General features: G+C 51.0%; 1 protein-coding gene across 1 annotated transcript; it reads right to left on the bottom strand.

The window, feature by feature from the left end:
- Positions 1-12,104: 12,104 nt before the first annotated feature.
- C20H17orf50 (chromosome 20 C17orf50 homolog) lies at positions 12,105-17,833 on the bottom strand. Its single transcript, XM_039508482.1, has 4 exons — positions 17,713-17,833; positions 15,864-16,119; positions 13,228-13,436; positions 12,105-12,431 (listed from the first exon to the last, which is right to left on the bottom strand). Exons 2-4 carry the CDS (start codon positions 16,100-16,102, stop codon positions 12,370-12,372), a joined length of 510 nt encoding a protein of 169 aa, XP_039364416.1. The 5' UTR covers positions 16,103-16,119; positions 17,713-17,833; the 3' UTR covers positions 12,105-12,369.
- Between the last annotated feature and the right edge of the window lie 1,636 nt (positions 17,834-19,469).

The raw sequence follows: 19,469 nt of genomic DNA, 5'->3' as shown, positions 1-19,469 counted from the left end.
TCTGGGGGTTGTATTGATGACATTCTCTCCATCTTCTTGGAGATGTGTCACTTCTGGATGCCTAAGCGGGAGCTGGCCTGGTAGCCCAGGAAATCAAGAAACGGAATGGTCACCCTACGCTTGCATCCTGCCCACGCTGCAGAAGTTGCACCGCAGGGTTTGTTCCTGTACTGGGAGAGGGGCCTGCAGAGATGTTGCCCTGTTTTCTTTCAAGAACACTTTGGACTCTCAACTCCTAAGCCCCCGGGAGGGGGATTGAATATCTCAGAGGAGGTAGAGGGGGACACATGTTCTGCTGGAGTCTGCCATCAAAAGCGTTTCAATCCTTGTCTAAAGCTGCCTCCTCACCAGCGGCTGTCCTGGCTCACACCCTCTTTGGAGGTGACCTGGCTTCCAGCCTCTCCAGCTTTCGCTTGCAGTTTGTGGCTCTCCAGTTTTGTTGATTTAAGCAGCTCTGGGTTTGCCTGGCATCCTGGTTTGATCCAGCAGAGGGCACTCCTGGGCAGGAATTAAAGGATTTTATAACAATGTAGGGTTAGGCAGCCTTTCCCATATAAAAGCCAAATCCCAGTTCCTTGGCCCTTTCTCCAGAGCTTATCAAACCACAGCATGCCCAGAAGACCACCAAATCCCAGTTCCTTGGCCCTCTCTCCAGAGCTTATCAAACCACAGCATGCCCAGAAGACCACCAAATTGGGCTGGTTTGACTCTGGTAGAAGAGCAATTTCCAGAGTCCTCTAGCGTTGCAGACAATGCTGTACCCAGGGCCGGCTTTATGACCCGCAGGGCCCGATAGGGATACTCGGCGGCGGTCCGGGGCTTCGGCGGCACCACTAGGTTCGGAGACCTCCTAGACTACGACGGGGGACTGGGTGGATCCCCATGTGCTCGGTCTCCATCCTTTCGACTCCCCTGTGCGGACTCCAGGAGGCGGAGGCCGCCTTGTCACCCGTTTCTCTCGTCTTCCTGCAGCGGGCCCTGCGAGAGGCGCTCCCCGCTCACCCCGGGCCCTCCAGACATTTTTATTCGGCCCCTGTTGCGTGATCGCCCCCAGCCTCCCCGTTCCCACACCCCGAGCCGGCTGCACACCTTGCAGCCGGTCCGGTTCCAAACCACGCCTAGGGACCAACTGTACACGCTCGTGCTCCCCACACTGTGTTTCCTCGCCCTCGCATCCCGCCCCGACACCAAATGGCGGGACTGTCTTCCACCTGAAGAGGGTGAGGAGCCCCGGTGGGGCAGCCTTTATTCCACCTGGTCCCACGGCCCGCCGGGGACATCGGTTGGCGGCTCCTTCACGGAGCCGTGAGCACAGGCGTGTACCTGGCGCGGTTTCCCCCCCCTACCCGAGGCCTGCCCCTTTTGCGGCATGAGGGAGAACCTGGCGCACGCCTACCCTGAATGCGCCAGGTTGCAGCCCCTATTCCAGCTCCTCCAGAACCTCTTGTTGAGGTTCTGGCTGCACGTTTCCCTGCACCTGTTCCTTTTTGCACTCCCCACGAAGTCATGAGACCTTCTTGTCAACTTCCTCCTGGCCCTGGCCAAACTCTCCATCTACACTAGCAGGAGGAGGATGCTGGACGAGGGGGGCTCTGCGACTGTGGGGCCTATTCCCGTTCCTCCCTAGTTTCACCCATCCAGGCAGAGTTCCACTGGGTGGCATCCGCTGGCTCCCTCGACACCTTTGAGAAGCACGGGCGCTGTCCGGGGTTCTCCGCTCGGTGTCCCCATCCGGAGCCCTCGTTTTGAACCTATGACCTTCGCCTCAGTCCCTGTTTTTCTCATTTGTTGTCCCCCGCATTCATTTGGTCCCTGGGTCCAGTGGTCCCTCCTGCTAGGCTGAGGGAGGGGCCTTTAGAAGTGAGCAGGCTTGTGCCCGCCCGCCCCCTCGGTTTCCAATAAGACTTTGGTGGCGGAGTGTCCACTCTGGGTCTTCCGCGGCACCGAAGGACCCCCCCCCACCGAAATGCCACCAGAGACCCCCCAAAGCGGTCTCCCCACCGCCAAAATGCCGCCAAAGACCCCCGGAGCGGGACCCCCTTAGGCGCGGGGCCCTCTTCGGCGTGGGGCCCAATTCCAGGGAATCGGGGGAATCTGCGTAAAGCCAGCCCTGGCTGTACCAGCCGCCCCTTCACATTTCTCATGCCAGCTTGAGCCCTCTGCTGAAGCGTAGGGAACAAGACGATACCTCAGGTAGGTCCTCTGTTGCGAACCCTGCTAACTAACGATGACTCTACTCTCTCAGTCAGAGGGATATTGCAATGAATGGGATCTGGGTATCCAACCCCTTAGGCAGCTCTGGGCATCTCACTCTTAGCTCACAATATTGCCAGCTCTCACGACAGCTGCTGGTTTTTCTTAAAGCCCCCTGCTCCTGGAGGCACGTGATTTTTGTGAGAAATTCAGCTTTCATTTAAAACAACTGCAAGTTTCGAGCCTTCCTTGCTGCAGAGAAAAAGCTTGGGAATGTGACCGCAGTGAACTCTAAAAGACTCAAAACCCAGAATACAAATAAAAGGAATCTCGTGATTTTTTTAAGCCATTCTCAAGATTTTTTGGGGGGAGGTGTCTGGGTTGTTGGTTTCTTTTGAATGTTTGTGGTTGGCATTGCTGAGTTTATTTTAACAGTTTAGCTGCCAGCAAGGGAGTGGAGTGGTCTGGCTTTGTTAGTGGAATCCTGGAGACATACTGTTTTGGACCAAAGTAGTGAAATTCAGTGTCACAATAAAGGCACTAAGTGGGTTATTTTCCAGGGCCAGGGAAAAGTTTCCTTCTGATCTGATTGTTGCGGGCACCTGTCAGAAGCTTTTCACCTGCACCTGTCCAAAACAGCTTTGATTGTTCAAATTGCAACTGGCACAACAACAGCACATGCAGATTTCCCAAGGGCTCTTTTTCGCCCTGGCCACTGCCTGCTCAGCTGCCTCTTCCCTGTACTAAACCCCAGTCCCTGCAATGAAGAGCTGGTTTAACTCTGCAAAGCATTTAGGGCTCCAGTGTGTATGAAGGGCATTATACTACCTAAGGGCCTGGGCCTGCCTTGGGATGCGAGCAGGCCCCTGATTAGCAAGGATTTCTTCCGGCATTGGGATTTGTTAATTTCGTTTTCCTCCAGAGCTGAAATGAGGAGCATGGAGGATTAACTCATGGCCATCCATAGCAGCAGAGCACGGGTGATGCCGGTTCTGTTTGGGGATGAGCCGGTGAGACACGACATTGACCACTTCCTAGCCCACACCAGCTCTGGCTGAGGAGTCGCTCCTCCCCCTTTCTGAAGAGACAAAGGGGCATTTGCCCTGTTTGTTTTTCTTCTCGTTGTAACATGCCAGGGGTGTTTTTTGTTTGCTGCCTATTGACATTCAGGTCTGTTGGCCATATAAAGCGCAGAACAGTGCGGAAGGTGTCGCAATACGTGCGGAGGGCAGGACGGGCCGAGTTCATTCCTGCTCCAACTTTGCAGCCCTCAAACAACTTACCCCGCAGAGGGATCTGGCCCCCTAGCCCAACCTCCACCAGCTCCCAGGGTGCAGGGGCAGTGGGGGAGATAGATAGGGGGAAGGGACAGAACAATCACAGGTCTGTGAAAGGGCTGGGAAGGAATTTCGTCTTCAGATAAGAGGCTGGGAAGAAAGGCCAAGCCTGTTAATCAGAAAGGACGGCAGCTCCCCAGACTTCAGGGAAATCAGACGTGGAATTGCTAATGAACGGGCATGTTCCTGGAGGCGGCACAGACGTGCCTCATTTGATGAAGGACAAAGAGGATCTCACGCAGTGTTGGAATTAGGCCAAGGCTTGAACTATAGTCTGCTAATAGTTACACTCCCCGTCGCAGAGCACCCGATACATCTAAGTGACTGAACCCGACAACACACCCCAATCCCATGAGGTAGGTGGGTATCGCTAGGCGCATTCTACAAACGGGGAAACAGGAGCACCCAAAGGTAAGGGGACCTGACCAAGGCCACGCAGCAAGTCTGTGGCAGAACCGGGAGTAGAACCAAAACCCAAGCCCTGCGCTAACGACTAAACAATGCGGCCTCTTCTCCGGTCGTGGGAGGTGCTTCGCGTGGCAGGAGGCAAGATGTTGATGGTAAAGGGTGCTGACTGCAGCCCCGATCAGAGGTGAGCCTGCCCCTTGCTGTATGTTTCAGGGGTTCTGATGATTTATTTGTATTATCTTAGCACCTGGAGCCTCCATCATGGACCACAAACTCCTTGTGCAAGGCGCTGTACAAACGCAAGGCACTGCCAGGCTCTTAACCGCTTCTATACAGGCTGACACTTGGAGAAGGGGGGGGTCGTTCGTGAAGGGGTTTTTCCCTAGCACTAGGTCTGTGATTGTATCTATGACCCTGTGCTCGGGCTCTGCCATTCACCTCCATGCAGGCCCCACTGTCTAGTGAGAAACGTGCTTATCCTTTTCCATAGATGGGCTCCAATTGCGTTAACGCAGGAGGCCCAATGAGTAGAGCTCGCTGTTGCTCACCTGTCACTTGCTTTTACAGCCTGGACCCATTCCTTCGCCAGGGAGCACTTCAGGGTGTTGGAATTCGAGCAAGATGGCGCTAGATAAACATCCAGGCTCAAGGCCGAATGGGATCTCGCTAGCTGCTGAGCTAAAAGGCTGCTGAGCTATATAAGATCTTCTCTACATGGGGAAAATGTTTCAGAGCATGTTCTTCCAATATAACTAAAGCAGAATAACCACAGCCAAAGGGTGCCGCCATGTGCTTTGGTGATGCTGGTTTAAGGCACTTCCCTGTGAATCAGGCATCCACAAAGCACTGTGCTTTTCCAGATAACCATAAGAACGGCCACACTGGGTCAGACCAAAGGTCCATCTAGCCCAGTATCCTGTCTTCCGACAGTGGCCAATGCCAGGTGCCCCAGAGGGAGTGAACAGAACAGGTGATCATCAAGTGATCTGTCCCCTGTCACCCATTCCCAGCTTCTTGCAAACAAGACGCTAGGGACGCCATCCCTGCCCATCCTGGCTAATAGCCATTGATGGACCGATCCTCCATGAATTTATCTACTTCTTTTTTAAACCCTGTTATAGTCTTGGCCTTCACAACATCCTCTGTCAAGGAGTTCCACAAGTTGACTATGCGTTGTGTGAAGAAATACTTCCTTTTGTTTGTTTTAAACCTGCTGCCTATTAAGTTCATTTGGTGACCCCTAGTTCTTGTGTTATGAGACGGAGTAAATAACACTTCCTTATTTATTTTCTCCACACCAGTCATGATTTTCTAGACCTCTGTCATATCCCCCCTGTAGTCATCTCTTTTCCAAGCTGAAAAGTCTCGGTCTTATTAATCTCTCCTCATACGGAAGCCGTTCCATACCCCTAATCATTTTTGTTGCCCTTTTCTGAACCTTTTCCAATTCCAATATATCTTTTTTGAGATGGGGCAACCACATCTGCACACAGTATTCAAGATGCAGGCATATCATGGATTTATATAGAGGCAATATGACATTTTCTGTTTTATTATCTACCCCTTTCTTAATGATTCCCAACATTGTTAACTTTTTTGACTGCCGCTGCACACTGAGTGAATATTTTCAGAGAACTATCCACAGTGACTCCCAGATCTCTTTCTTGCGTGGTAACAGCTAATTTAGACCCCATCATTTTATATGTATAGTTGGGATTATGTTTTCCAATGTGCATTACTTTGCACTTATCAGCATTGAATTTCATCTGCCATTTTGTTGCCAGTCACTCAGTTTTGTGAGATCCTTTTGTAGCTCTTTGCAGTCTGCCTGGGACTTGGCTACCTTGAGTAGTTTTGTATCATCTGCAAATTTTGCCACCTCACTGTTTACCCTTTTTCCAGATCATTTATGAATATGTTGAATAGGACCGGTCCCAGTACAGACCAGACCGCTTTCTGGGAAGGCATCCCATGGTGCAATGGTCAGTCGTCAGGCTTTGTGCATTCTGGGATTGTTCTCATGGCAGCACGTCGTTTGCAGCTATACACATCCTTGCTTGTAAAATCAGCTCAAGAACAAGCCCTGAACAGTTGCTGAGGAATTAAGGGATTGCTGGGGATTGCTGGGGGATCTGGGGGGGCTCTAATTCAGAGTATGTGACTCTGATGAAAGCGGGGTTTCCGGCAGTGCAGGATGAGCCACAAAAGACACAGCTGAGCTGTTTGGTCAGAATATGTTAAATCCCATTTTTCTACTGTGTCACAATAACTTCCTGGATCTTAAAATGGAAATCTCTTCCTGAGCTGAAATATTTTTTTCTCCACTGCATGTAATGATTTGTTGTTGTATGGTTATGCAAGAGTGCTGGGCTACACGCCCTGGTTTGTTATCGTAGGGTTGCTCAGAAGCGCTGGGCTGCGTGCGGACTGGTTTGTTATTGTTGGAGTGCAGGGCAGCACGCGTGGATTTGTTATTGTAGGGCTACGCAAAAGCAGCAGGCTGGTTTGTTGTTGTAGGGTTGATCCTGAGCAGTAAGTGAATCACATGAGATGGAAGGAAGAGGATTCTCCAACGAAGTCCAAGAAGTAGTAGGGAAAATAAAAGGAGCTGCTTCCCCTGACCTCCCTTGTGGGACAGGGTCGAAGAAATATACACAGGGCACCTGCTAATTAGCACTGCCCCAGTTGTCTATGCTGAGATCCTCCCATCTTAGCTCCTTGGGCTGGGTGTGATGGAGCTCCTACTTCATGCAATACGGCAAGCCACGAGGCAGCCCTGTCTCAGAGCCCGTTTTACAATGGGTCTTTTCTCCTCCGCGACCTTGCTTCTCACGGTATGTCAGGCACGCAGCATTCCTGAGCCTGCGGGAATATTTGAGATTCTTGGGCCACTCGGACCTCCTTCCCCAATGTGGTGGTGGCTGGCAGGGCTCAATTCTGTGTCAAGTCACAAACTCCTTGCGCACTTGCTCTTGGGGGTGGGGTTCCACTGATGCAGCCAGAACACGTGAGGCTAAATCTATGGCCCATAAAATGTCCATTATCTCTCTCTCTCTCTCTCTCTTTCTCTCTCTCTCTGGAGGTTTTGAGCAAATGATCCAAACTAGGCACTGTAATCCGGCAAGCCTTTGTTACGGGGAAGGAAAGCAAGTGTCTGGGGAAGTATTCATGTTCTGGTGTTGCCAACTTTCACAATTCATGGTGTTCTCCTGGAGCCATGTCTTTTATAGAAAAAGGTCAGAAGAAATTTAAGTGTCTAGTCCTTGTGATGGCAAAGAAAAGCTGAAAGACATGAAGCAAGTGCACCGTAGAGGCTCAAACACCAGAAGGCAAACACAAAGATCTCCATATTTATTATTTTTTAAAATCTCACGATTTTCATGCCAATCGCATGAATTTTTTGGCCCTGATCCATAATTTTTTATACGCTTGGGTTTGACACTGCTGCATTCCCACCGAGTCCAGATTGCAAAACCAGTATTTGACTCTCAGCATAGTACTAAAATGTCTTCAGATTAAGTCACTAACTTAAATGGCTGGCTTCATGCTATCCAGCCATCTGCTGCCAGCTCTGGAGCAAATCTTTCAGCCAGAAACCCAGCTTTGTGGCATCCAAGCACCTGCAGCTAGACCTGGAGTTCTTCCAGCAAATGGATGAGCTTCCAGACACCTGCTGTGTTAATATCCCTGGAACTCACCTGCTCCCCTGAGACCAGATCCATGGCATCAGGATACCTACCGCCAGTCAGGGTGATTCTAATCCAACCAGGGAGCTGAAGGCATTGCAGCCTGCTAGGCAACTAGAAAAATATACGAGCAAATATAAAAGGTCGGAAGTTGCCTGTTTAGAAATGTCTTTCCTGCACTTCTAGCACGGGTTGCGGTTGTGTGGGACCAGCGAGATGCTGAGCACCTCGCAGGCCTTTCAGTGTTGCAAGACCCAAGACCAGTGAAACAAGCAAGGCTTGAAAAATCCACCCCATCCAGGGCAAAAATTTCTTTGGGGAGTGCGGTGATCTTCCAAACATTAAGTTTCTAGCTTGAAGCAGAACCCTGTTGAAGGCCGTGAATCAGGTCCATTCATGCTGCTGCCACTGACAAGGACAGGGGAGAGGGGGAGCTGGAAATGACTGGCAGAGGAGCACAGACCCACTAGCACCTGTGCAGCAGACAGGAGGTTCTGGAGGGCGAGCGGTGGAATAGACAGAGTACGTGCCTTCTTCCTTCCGCCGGTCAGTGGGATTGGAGGGGTGGCTTCAGATTAATGAGCACCTCATTGACTGCTTTGGTAGCGTCCCCCTGAGATCAGAGGGCCATGCGCTTAGGAGAAATGTCACCAAGCATGTGGGTGGCCGGGGAGAATCCCTGGAGGTCTTGGGCTGAGGTCAGAGGAGAGTGGCTCAGCCCACTGGCTGCACTGTGCCATGACAGCGGCAGTGTGTAGGATGTTTTATTGGGGGATCACCTGGCAGGAAACAGCTGTGTAAACAATTGCCTCTTCCTGCAGGTGCTGGAGCCTCCCAGGGGGGAGGAAAAAGAACCATCCTCTTCATCAGCCTGGTTATTGATGAATGCCTTCAGCTCTCAGGTGCCCATGGCCAGCTATCTGGTGCCCTGCATTCTGCTTCCTGTTTGGTAGGCACACCGGGGTCCCAGCGTCATCTCCTGGCAAATGCCTGGGAAGTCCATAGCCAAGAAGCTTAGCGGACTGGTGAAATCAGCAACACAGGCATATAGCAAGGAGCCAAAAGGCACCTCTATGAAAGGACAGCGCTCCTAAGGTAGGAACTGAGAGCTGGGGTGTTAGGCCAAGTCCTTCACTGGGTGAGGACAGAGTTTGGTGACGGCAGAGCGTAGAGGAGAAAAGCAAGGATAGTAGTTTGTGAATCAGGCCCCATTGGCCACAGGAGACAGCCTGGTCCCATCAGGCCAGTGCATGTGGCCGGTCCAGAGACAAGCACTTACAGTAGCATTTCATCTTCTATGGATGAGAATTGTCTATTTAGCTGTGAGATCTGCAATAACCAGAGCCTGCCGTTCTCCCTACAGGGACGATGGGTCCATCCACACCAGCGAATGTATAAATCCCAGGGCTGTAACACAGCTCGGTCCTGTGCGCACAAGGAGATCATGGTACCATCATGTTTTAACACACATCCTCAGCAAGATCCATATTATAGAGTTAAAACTTACGGCCGATCCACACAACTGCCGGACCTCGGCTATCAACAGCTGCCACTGCTAGCATGGTAGTGTGAGCAGGGCCAAAGAGGACGGCACAGAGAGAAAAACTCAACTTGTCTGTCTGATTAGAGAGCTCAGCTTTTCTTGTGCCTTCATCAGCCAGAACCCAAGTGCTCCCCCGGTCCCCGGGTTTCCTACTGGTGCTTCACCTGCTATCCAATTAGCATCCCTATTCGCAGATCACTGCCCTGCAGCTTTTAACTCACTACTGCCCCTACATGAAAGTAACTGAGTCCTAGGGAGGGTGAAGACCACCTTGAGGAACAAGCATCCAGAACTCCAGGTAGCAGAGAAAAGCATGAGGGAGAGTAACAGAATCTGTCTCACACACACGCGCTCATACACACAATGTGACCACAAGAGCTGCTGGGAGAGGCTCACTTCCTTGGCCTGAAATTGACTCCTTTGCAGAGGGCCAATGTAACCCACCGGTCAGTGTGTGTCTTGCCCAATCCACCACGGACGACCCGGGTCCTACAGCCCCCGGTACAGAGCCCGGCTCTTTAGCTCGTGCTGCGGCAGCTCATGGTGCTAGCTCTGGAGTTGAGCTGGTGGGGAATTTTTTGACAAAATGTTTTTTCCTCAGGAACTGCTGATTCGCTAAAGCCAAAGCTGTTGGTGAGAGAGGGTCGGTTTCCAAGAAGCTCCTGGCTCAAACCAATGTTGGAAAACAAAGTTTTGAAGCTGTCGAACTGTCCCATTGCAACATTTTTGAAATGCAAAGTTTTGGTTTCCCAGTTTGAAAGCTTTTTGTTTGGCAATTTCAGCTCATTATAGTGGGGGTGGGGAAGGAAGGTCGAAAGGAAAAGTTTCAAAATTATTGAAGTAAAATATTTCAATTGACCCAAACTGATCCCCCACCCACCCCAAAGATTTTAAGGTCGTAAAAATTTTGAAGATTTTTGACTTTTTGTCTCCATTTGGGATGGGGAAAAATGTTCAAATCTTTTTTTTTTTTTTTGGTGGGATGAGAAAACCATTTCCTGCCGAGCACTGTTCTGGGGTCCCTGGTGTGACGAAGTGGGACTGTTCTGAATGTTTCCTCTGAATACTGTGTGGGTGCCTCAGTTTCCCCTATGCATTTCTTAAGTCTCCAGCGTGCATAAATGGCCAACACTCTGTCTCCTGGCAACAAATGGCTGGGGCCCTTCCCCCCTGCAAGGGAATGGCTAAAGATCAACAAAGAGATCAGGTGACCTCCTGGCCCAGGAAAGAGACAAAGGCCAGAAAGGACGGGCTGGAGGGGGTTTGAGTTTGGAGCTGACTGGGGACGAGGAGTGAGGGCAGACATGGTTGTCTGGCTTCCTGGGCCCCAGAATGGACCCACCTGAGGGGTCTCGTTCTCTGTACCTACAAGCTCTGTTTTAGACCATGTTCCTGTCATCTAATAAACCTCTGTTTTACTGGCTGGCTGAGAGTCACGTCTGACTGCGAAGTGGGGGGGCAGGACCTGGTGGCTTCCCCAGGACCCTGCCTGGGCGGACTTGCTGTGGGAAGCGCACGGAGGGGCAGAGGATGCTGAATGCTCCAAGGAGAGACCCAGGAGGTGAAGCCGTGGGAGCTTCTTGCCCTGCAGACAGGCTGCTCCAAGGGAGAGGAGGCTCCCCAGAGTCCTGACTGGCTTTGTGGGAAGCAGTTCCAGAGCATCGCCCGGGGATTGCATGACAACTGTTTCAATCCCTGAACACTGGCAAAATAGCATCTGTCACAACAGGCACAAGGCCTATGCACGACCCTATTTTGAGGGCTTAGCTGTGATTTAAGGGGTGTGTAGGCCTTCTCCACGGGCAAATTTCAGCCTCCCTGACCCGCTGATGAGTGGCTCTAATGAAGCTCTGCTCTCCAAGTCAGGGCGCTTCTACGCTAAGGATGTTCTGAAATCTTCCGCCAGTGATCTGTCAGCAGTGCAGTGCTGCCCGTGTTAGCAACGGTGGCCGAGCTATTGCCTGCCAGCACTGGTGTCAGCACTGTCTGGAACACCAGCAGGCAACAAAGGCTAGTGCTCCCCTCCCTGCTAGCCCTGGGAGAGCTTGCATCAGCGCTAGACTCATGGTGGGAGAATTTCAGCAGCTTCCTCGTACAGACATGACCCATGCTGGTGGCCTGTCGTGGAAACGGGACTGATGAGGGGGAATTATCAGTGAGTGGCGGTTGAAGAGGTGCCAATCACAGAAGACAGGCATGATCAAACCCTGGGGCGAGAGCCAAAGTCCACTGCAGCCAATGGAAAGACGCTCGTTCAGCTCCAAAGCTCTTTTCCATTCCCAGCACTGACTGTGCAGGATGTATGTATCTCCGGCCACTGTCAAATGCCTTCCTCCACCAACAGACCCTACCATAGCCTCTTGCAGCCCATTACTCTTAGGTGTAGCCCTTTTTATCACCCTGACTAATCCCTCTGCATCCTTGGGATTTTTTTAACATGCTTCCCATCCAGGGACCGTCTCTGTCTCCGGTTGGAAAGTGCCTGCCACTTTGTTGGGTTACTAATGCACTCTGTATAATACCCTTATTCTTATGTGTAGCACTCAGATGCCAGCATGGAAGAGGAGAAGGTGGAGATGTTGGTCTGATGTATGTACGAAACCTTCTGTATTGCTTTTCTCTTCCATTGGCGGGGGGGGGGGGGCGGCAAGGGGAGAGCTGGTCGGGAAATGTTTGGGTTTGTTGGGAGGGTTTTTGGGTGGAAATTTTTGCCCCCCCGTTTTTTTTTTTGACAAAAAGCCCCAAACTGAAAATTTTCTCAATTTTTGGCAATCAAACCCCACAAACTTTTGGCTGAAAATGCTGCAAACCAAACTATTTTTTTTACCAAAGCCTGTAGAAATTAAAAATAAATAAATTGTTGGTTGGCCCCAAGTGTTCAGATTTTCACGTTTGCGGCGACACACCAAATTGTTTTGAGTAAAAACAGATACTTGCTGCAGAAATTTTTGTTCAATTGAAAACCCCCCATTTTCCATCAAGGAAAAAGTTCCAATGGCTAATTTTCAACCAGTCCTATTGGAAAGTCTCTTGTGTGCTGTGGAAGATCACTGAGCACACGGGGCCAGGTAGAGAAGTCGTCATGCAGGCAGCCCCTCACCTTCTCTTAGGAGCAAGAAAGCTGATGCCAATGCAGTCTCTGCCTGTCTGCGGTGTCAGGCGATTTATGGGGGAATAAAGGAGAATGATTACAGTCGCCACTTCATTTTCTCTTTATTTCTTCATCTTCTGTTTCCCCTGGAGCGACAGCCAGGTTGATGGAATCTGGAATAAGGGACGATCACGTTATGATTGCAGAGGGGTGGGGTTGGGAGGGTTTGACAGCCTGAATGATGAATGCTCTGACTTTCAATCGCCTCTCAGTGTTTAATTGTCAGTGGTCTAGTGGTCTCTCGCTTTCTCATAATATCCCATCTCCTTTTGCCTCTGCTCTAGATACTGCTCCCTGCCGTAGGGCAGGTGCCAGCCCCCAGCCAGCTGCACCAGCTTGGGAATCTACTGTGGCCCTAACCCTGTGCAATGCTGGCATCAGCTGTGTCTCCTCGGTGCTGATGTTACGCCCCATGCAGGCTGAGCTTCCAACCAGCACTGAGGCTGGAGAGGTGGCTAGCGAGGGCTTTACCATTTGAGAGATGCCATGATTCTGGGAAGAGCTCTACTGCAGGAGGAAGCCAGCCAGCTGGAAGAGCGCAGGGCTCTGGGAGCAGGAAGAGACAGGCTGGTTCAGAGGCAGCCCCAGAGAAGGGTATGCAATTCACACTGAGTTTCTCGGACACTGCACGTGGAGGCTGGCTTGGGTTCCACTCCTTAGCAAGAGGAAGGGGAGAATGGGGGCAAAGGGATGGGATGTGACTGATGCAGGGAAGGGGGAGTGCAGGAGAGGGGGATCTGCTTTGAGATGGGGGTAAAGGGGAAGCACAAGGATCCTCTGCGCAAGGCCCCGACATACCTAGGGCTGGCTCCGGTTCCATGCCTGCGGCACAAGAGGCAGGTTGGAGCCCATGCACCTGGTGGTTCACAACTGTCAAATCCCAGCCTAGCCGCTGTTTGTTGAACCCACCTGCGCTCAGAATGGGGCTGATGAGGCCCGAGCCCCTGCCTTCTGGCTCCTCCTTGCCATGGCCCAGGATGCAGTGCTCTATGAAATCCGGGTTGTAGTGCAGCCCCTCACACTTCCTGCAGAACAGGATCTCGCACTCGGAGCATGTGTTGCCTGGGGGCCTCTTCTTGTCCAGCAGGCAACAGATGGGCTCCTGCTGAGATCTCTTCCTAGGAAGGAAAAGGGAGATGAGAGGAAGTCATCATGGCTTCTGCTCTGCGGCAAGTCTCTCTCCCCAGCCCTGCGGGATGACACTGATTATAGCAGCAGACCATGTGTTTCTTGTGTGGCAAGTTTAGGAGACGTCAATTTCAAGGTGATGAAATGACGCGTGTTTAAATGGCTGGCTAATTTTCAGATGACTAATCACATTCATTATGCAAGCTAAGAAAATAAAACATCAAATCTCCTACTTCAGAGGTGACAGCTGCTGACCTGCAAGACTAAGGAAGAAATGTCTCCTTTGGACAGCATGGTACAGATGATCACCTTCCTTTGAAGCAGCCGGTAGTGGACACTTGGGGACAGGGCACTAGATTAGGTGGAGATAGATCAAGGGTCTAATCGATCCAGCAGAAAACCAGAGCTATCTGGGACAGGGATCTGGCAATTCTCATGTTCCTAGGTTAGGTTTCTGAACCCACATTTTGACCTGCTTGTTAAATTCTTACCCTCTGAACCAAGCTCCTGCTCTGATGTTAAGTGACGGATGCCTTCAGAACGAGCCTCGCCAGCCCGACAGCTAACCCTGTCTGCTGATGAAGGAATGCCATTGATACGCTGGGAAGGAGGTCTGACCCTGCCTTTCTCCTCAGGAAGAATTGTGGTCTGGAGGGGCATAGGGACAAACAAGGGGACTGGCTTTGGTACATAGATTCAAAGGCCAAAAGGGGCCACTGTGATCACCTAGTCTGACCTCCTGGATGACACAGGCCAGAGACTTGCCCAAAATCATTCCTAGAGCAGAGCTTTCAGAAAACCATCCCTTCTCGAGTTAAAAATTGTCAGTGATGGAGAATCCACCAGGAGGACCCTTGTTAAATTGTTCCAGTGATAAATTACCCTCACTGTCTAGCTTCAATTTCCAGCCATGTCAGACCTTTCTCTGCTAGACTGAAGAGCCCACTATTAAATACCAGTTCCCCACGAAGCTACTAATAGACCGGAATCAAGTCTCTCCTTAACTTTCTCTTTGCTATGCTAAATAGATTGAGCTCTTTGAGTCGATCACTGTGGGGCATGTTTGCTAATCCTTTAATCATTCTCGTGGCTCTTCTCTGAACCATCTCCAATTTAGCAACATCCTTCCTGAATTGTGGCCACCAGAACTGGACACGGTATTCCAGCAGTGGTCGCACCAGTGCCAGTTTGGAATCCAGCTCGGACTTGGCTTTCTGTGCACTGATTCTTTCTGCTGACATTTTGGGAGGCAGAAATGAAGGAGCAGATTCCAAAGGAGATGCACAGACGGTGCTCTCATATGGAGACTTTTCTTTTGTTCTTTCTTGATTTGTTGTTTCCTTTAAGATAACTAATTTAGGCTGAAAGTATAGAGTTGCTCTTTATATACGTTTGTACACACATAACACTGGCTTTAGGGATCAGTATTGAGGTAACTGGAGGTTGCCTGATTCCTCTCTAGGTCACCATTTTCAATCCACTCCATGCTAGCAGTGATTGAAAGTCATTACCCATGTGATGGTCGTGATATGGTCTAAATGAAATGAGTTATTGCCAGTCTCAGGCCCACTTGTAGTGGATAATTGTCCATAACAGGAAAACTATCACCCCGATATTCCAAAGTAACAACAGTTTGACAACATTTTTCTGCCCAAAATTTCTTTGTCAAAAAATGCAGATTTAGGACAGTCAAAACATTCTATGAATTTGGGTTACATTTGTCAAATTGTTTCAGTAAAAAAAAGAAAAGGAAAAAAAGGGGGAAAAAATTCCCCTTAAATCAAAACATTTTATTTTGACATTTTTGAGCTAGAACAGTTAGATTTTTTTAATGCAAAATGCCTTTTTAAAAACATTTTACTGCAATTTTATTTTAACAAGTTTTTTTTTAAAAGCCGCAAAATGAAATGAAACTACTTTTTTGGGTTGCCCCGAAACAAACTGTTTTCCAGTGTTTTGGTTCAGCCACTGAACTGAAAAATCGGTTCTTTGCAGAGCTCTAGTTCATCCACACAGAGCTCCCTATCATTTCAGAGAACAGGCATTGATAACGCTCCGTCCCAGTGGAGAGGCCAAGGGTGGAGTAGGTCATGCAAACAGTCCCTCCAGAGCCGCCTGGCCACAACTGATGGCCCAGTGTGTGGGATGCTTCCACTGGTAACCGTGCATGAGCTGGGGACAGAGCGCTTCAGCGTCCAGGGAATTTAGAAATTAGGAAGAAAATGGTGGCAGATTGGAGTGACCCTCAGGGTTCACTAGAGGACTTGGAGGGACACCTCCCACGCTGTCGTGCCATTGTAGTAACATCCCCCATACCATAGGTGTGAGGCCCTCACACCTATGGTATGGGGGATGTTACCCCCAGATAGTCGCCCTCTGCAGAGCATGGCCTGCTCCCAGTTTCCCAGTGCCGGTACCTGTCTGCCAGCGTGGTCAACCCGGAGAACAGGGAGAGAGGCGGGAGCCAGCTCCAGAGCCAGTTCTCCTCTGCTTTGTTCAGCTCTTGGACCTGCTCTGTGCTTGACGTCTGAGGAGAAAGGGGGGAGTAGGAGACTATGTTCTCTTTCTCTGTGTCCTCTTCTACCACTTCCAGCTCTTCAGCCTCCTCCTCTGCCATCTCCTTCTCCTCCTCCTCTTCTTTTCTCCACCAAGACATGGTAAGCTATCAAAATGCTGTGGGAGGGGAAAACAGCAGCATAAAATGAAGTTGGGGCCAAGGCTCCCGGTATGTTTATATCCTCTACCTGCTGCTACGACCAGGGACCCTGCTTACCAGCCAGGGCCCTTTCTTGCCTGACTCATGTGATGGTCATTCTCTGGGTTGACCATGTGGCCGAAGGCCTCTGGGCACTTATGTGAAACCACAGAACAAAGCTGCCTTTTGCCTCCATAGCACGAGGGGTGCTTTGGCTGGTGGTTGCTGGATCCAGATGCCTTGGGATTGGGCATTACCAGTGAGAGGCCCCCTGCTCTGGACTCAGTTACCTGGTCCCAAAGCCTGTTGCCTTCCAAAGCATGATGTGGGGCTCATCTCGTCTCTCAAGCTGTAACCAGCTGTGCTAGGCCATAGTTAATGGTGGGTGTGGTTTGGGGAGGGGACCTGTTGTGTCTATAAGCTTTGAAGTAAAATCCTTGCAATGCTCTCTCAGCCATTAAACAAACCACGGTGGGGGAGTTTGTCATTGGCTGATTGGTCTTTGCATAACGTTACATGGTATTGCCCAGCACCAGAGACAATGCAACAAATCCCATTAACACATACGTGCGTGCCACCAAAATCCAGCCACGCTCCACCTCTGCCGCTCAATCAAGCCGTGTGGGTCTGGACTTGGTGGGTCTTATCAGGGCTCCGCCCACCCCGCTCTAGTCTGAGCGAGCGGCATGCCAATCCCAGAGCACTGCCTGGAGATGGCCAATCAACGCAGGGAGCAATGAGTGATCAAACCGGTGCCTGGAGTCGCCCCCTTCCTTCCAGCAGGGGATGGGAAAGGGGACCACAGGAATTTGCCCTTCTCTCCAAGCACATGGCAATGCCACACTCCCAGAGGGAGCACTGAACGTGGGAATGGTGCAAAATCATTTCTTGCAGCATTTGCCTTGTGTCAATGCAGCTAGAGTGCTGGTAACCATGAGACGCCCCAGATAAAGCCTGATACAGTTCAGTCTTTGAAGTCAAACTCATGCGGGAACCACCGCTGAGCCCGGGGGCAGTGCGACAGTGTCCTGCATACTGAGATCACTGCCAGTGCGCAGGTCCAAGAGGAATGGAGCATGGGATTGTATGAGGCATTAAGGGGACCAGCCACAGTGATCCAGGAAGTGCCTTTCAGCCCTGTGTTCCTATGAAATCCAGCATGGCTGGAGCCAAGGCAGCCCATGCTTCTGCTGGGTCTGTCCATCTGATCTCTCTGGCATCAGGCAGCTCAGGGAGATCTCGCTAAGATAATACACTCCCAGGGGAATATAAAATCTTTTTTCCCAATATTGGGCAGGGTTAGGGAATTAGACAGAGTCTGTTGCTGGGTTTTAAATAAGATCATGAAAGACCTGCCCTCCTTGTCTGGGCCCTTGTCATATTACACCAGGGTGATGGAGAGGTGGAAGGGACCTCGAGAGGTCACCTAATCTAGCCCCCTATGCTGAGGCAGGATTAAGTATCACAAGCCCCCAGCTGTCCTCCTGCTCACTCAGCTTTAACATTTTTAATTCCTCCTGTAGATTAACTTTCAAGGGATTTCAGGAGAAAGCCTCTTAGCCGAGTCTCACCTGCCAAGGCCTCCCTGCCACTTGCTGCGAAGCCACTGTCAGCTCCCTAACCGCCAGCCGCTGGGCCGTGGCTCATTGTGACACCTGGGGGTTCTCCAGGCAGGTTCTACACACAGGCCAGTGGAAGGGAGTGACCTGGTGGGTCACCCCATGCTGTGTCATTGGACATGAGGGCCCAGCTTTGCAGCAGATCTAACCCTAAGGGCCCATCCTTGTGTCTTTTGAAACCAGCGAGAGTGGATTTCAGCGGGAGCAGTAGGCCAAGAATATCTGTCCACCCACTCGTGCATACTCCCAGCTGTCTTTGCCCCTGCTGGGATCCGTTCTACCTCCCATAGTTCCCACTGAAGAACCTCTCCTTGATATAATCTCTAACCACACCCTATAGCAGCGTCCCCTCCTCTCCCCTGGTTCTGTGACACCCTCCCCCCCCGTGGTGTTACCATATCTTTCTTCAGGCCCCAGTCAGGGAAATGTGACTTGGAAGGGCCTCATTAATATAGCTGCATCCTCTTCTCTTTGAACGTCCACTGACACACGCGCTCCACAGGCGGGTGGGGGAGCGCTGGCCCCATGTGTTTTGCTGCTGCCCAAGAATCATTCGTGTAAACCTCTAGAGAGGTGCCCGGTTTCATTTGGGCACTTAGGAGCTCATTGGTGCAGGGACCAGACTGGTGCAGGGAATGACGTGGGCTGCCACGTTTGCAGCATTTCTGTTCAGAGAGGCATAAGGTGTGGCAAGACGTGGCTGCACTTGGGGTCTGATGGTGACATGGCTACTCTGCCAGCGCAGCCTCGCTCTGGGCACATAGATTGGTTTCTTCCTCGGGAGATGCCGCATCAGCTCCCGATGTGCGGAGGCGACACTGTGGGGCTGTGATGCAGGTGTTGCGACCACATGGCATGGCACCGTGGTGTGATTGTTCTGTCCCAGAAAACAGACACCAAAATGTGGTAGCCCTCCTGATCGCGCCCAGTCTCCAGGTGGCACGTGACACTAGAGACTGTTACGCAGACTGGATGAGCCCGGGTCCTGCAGTGCCTGGTTTTGAAAGGTGCTGGGCCAGATCCTCAGCTGGTGTGAATGGACCATGGCTCTAGTGGACATGTTTTGATTTACACCCCAGCTGACGCTCTGGCACTCTGGTTTTCATTTTAACCTCAGTTATGGCTATCCACTTGGACTAACTTCAGCAGGGCTGCATGGGTGGAATGAGATTTGTCCTGGTGTGTTTAGCATTTTGAGCAGGAGACTGGGACTCCTGGGGGGGGGTCTCTCACCGACTCGCTGTATGACCCTGACCAAGCCGCTTCCCCCTCACAGTGCCTCAGTTTGCCAATCTGTAAAATGGGGAAGATGGGACTGACCTACAGTACTGCACAGAGGGTGTTGGGCGGGGGGGGGAGGAGGAACTGAGGATCAGTTCATTAATGGTTGTAAAGTGCTTTGAGATCCTTGGAGGAAACATGGTGCAGTGTCCTATGCTATTGCTGAACAGCTGGCCCCAAACCAATGCTCCAGACCCAAATGCTCCCAAAGTTTGGGGGAGTTCAGATTTGTATTAAAATCTCTTGGTTTGGGACGATTGTTGCTTTAAAAAAAAAAAAAAGGAACTAGGCACGTTGGTTGGGAAAGCAGGAGCCTATGGGGTTAACAGGGAGTGTTTGTAGCAAGTCTCTGTCACCAAGGAGAAGAGAACAGCACTTGGGGAAAGGAAACACAACACTGGGCTGTCCAGGAGGGGTGATTTCCCGTT

This window comes from Mauremys reevesii, linkage group 20 (genome assembly GCF_016161935.1).
Source record: "Mauremys reevesii isolate NIE-2019 linkage group 20, ASM1616193v1, whole genome shotgun sequence".
In the NCBI taxonomy this organism is placed as follows: domain Eukaryota; kingdom Metazoa; phylum Chordata; order Testudines; family Geoemydidae; genus Mauremys; species Mauremys reevesii.
Note: the sequence above shows the minus strand (reverse complement) of the source record. Positions and strands in the feature narration are given on the sequence as shown.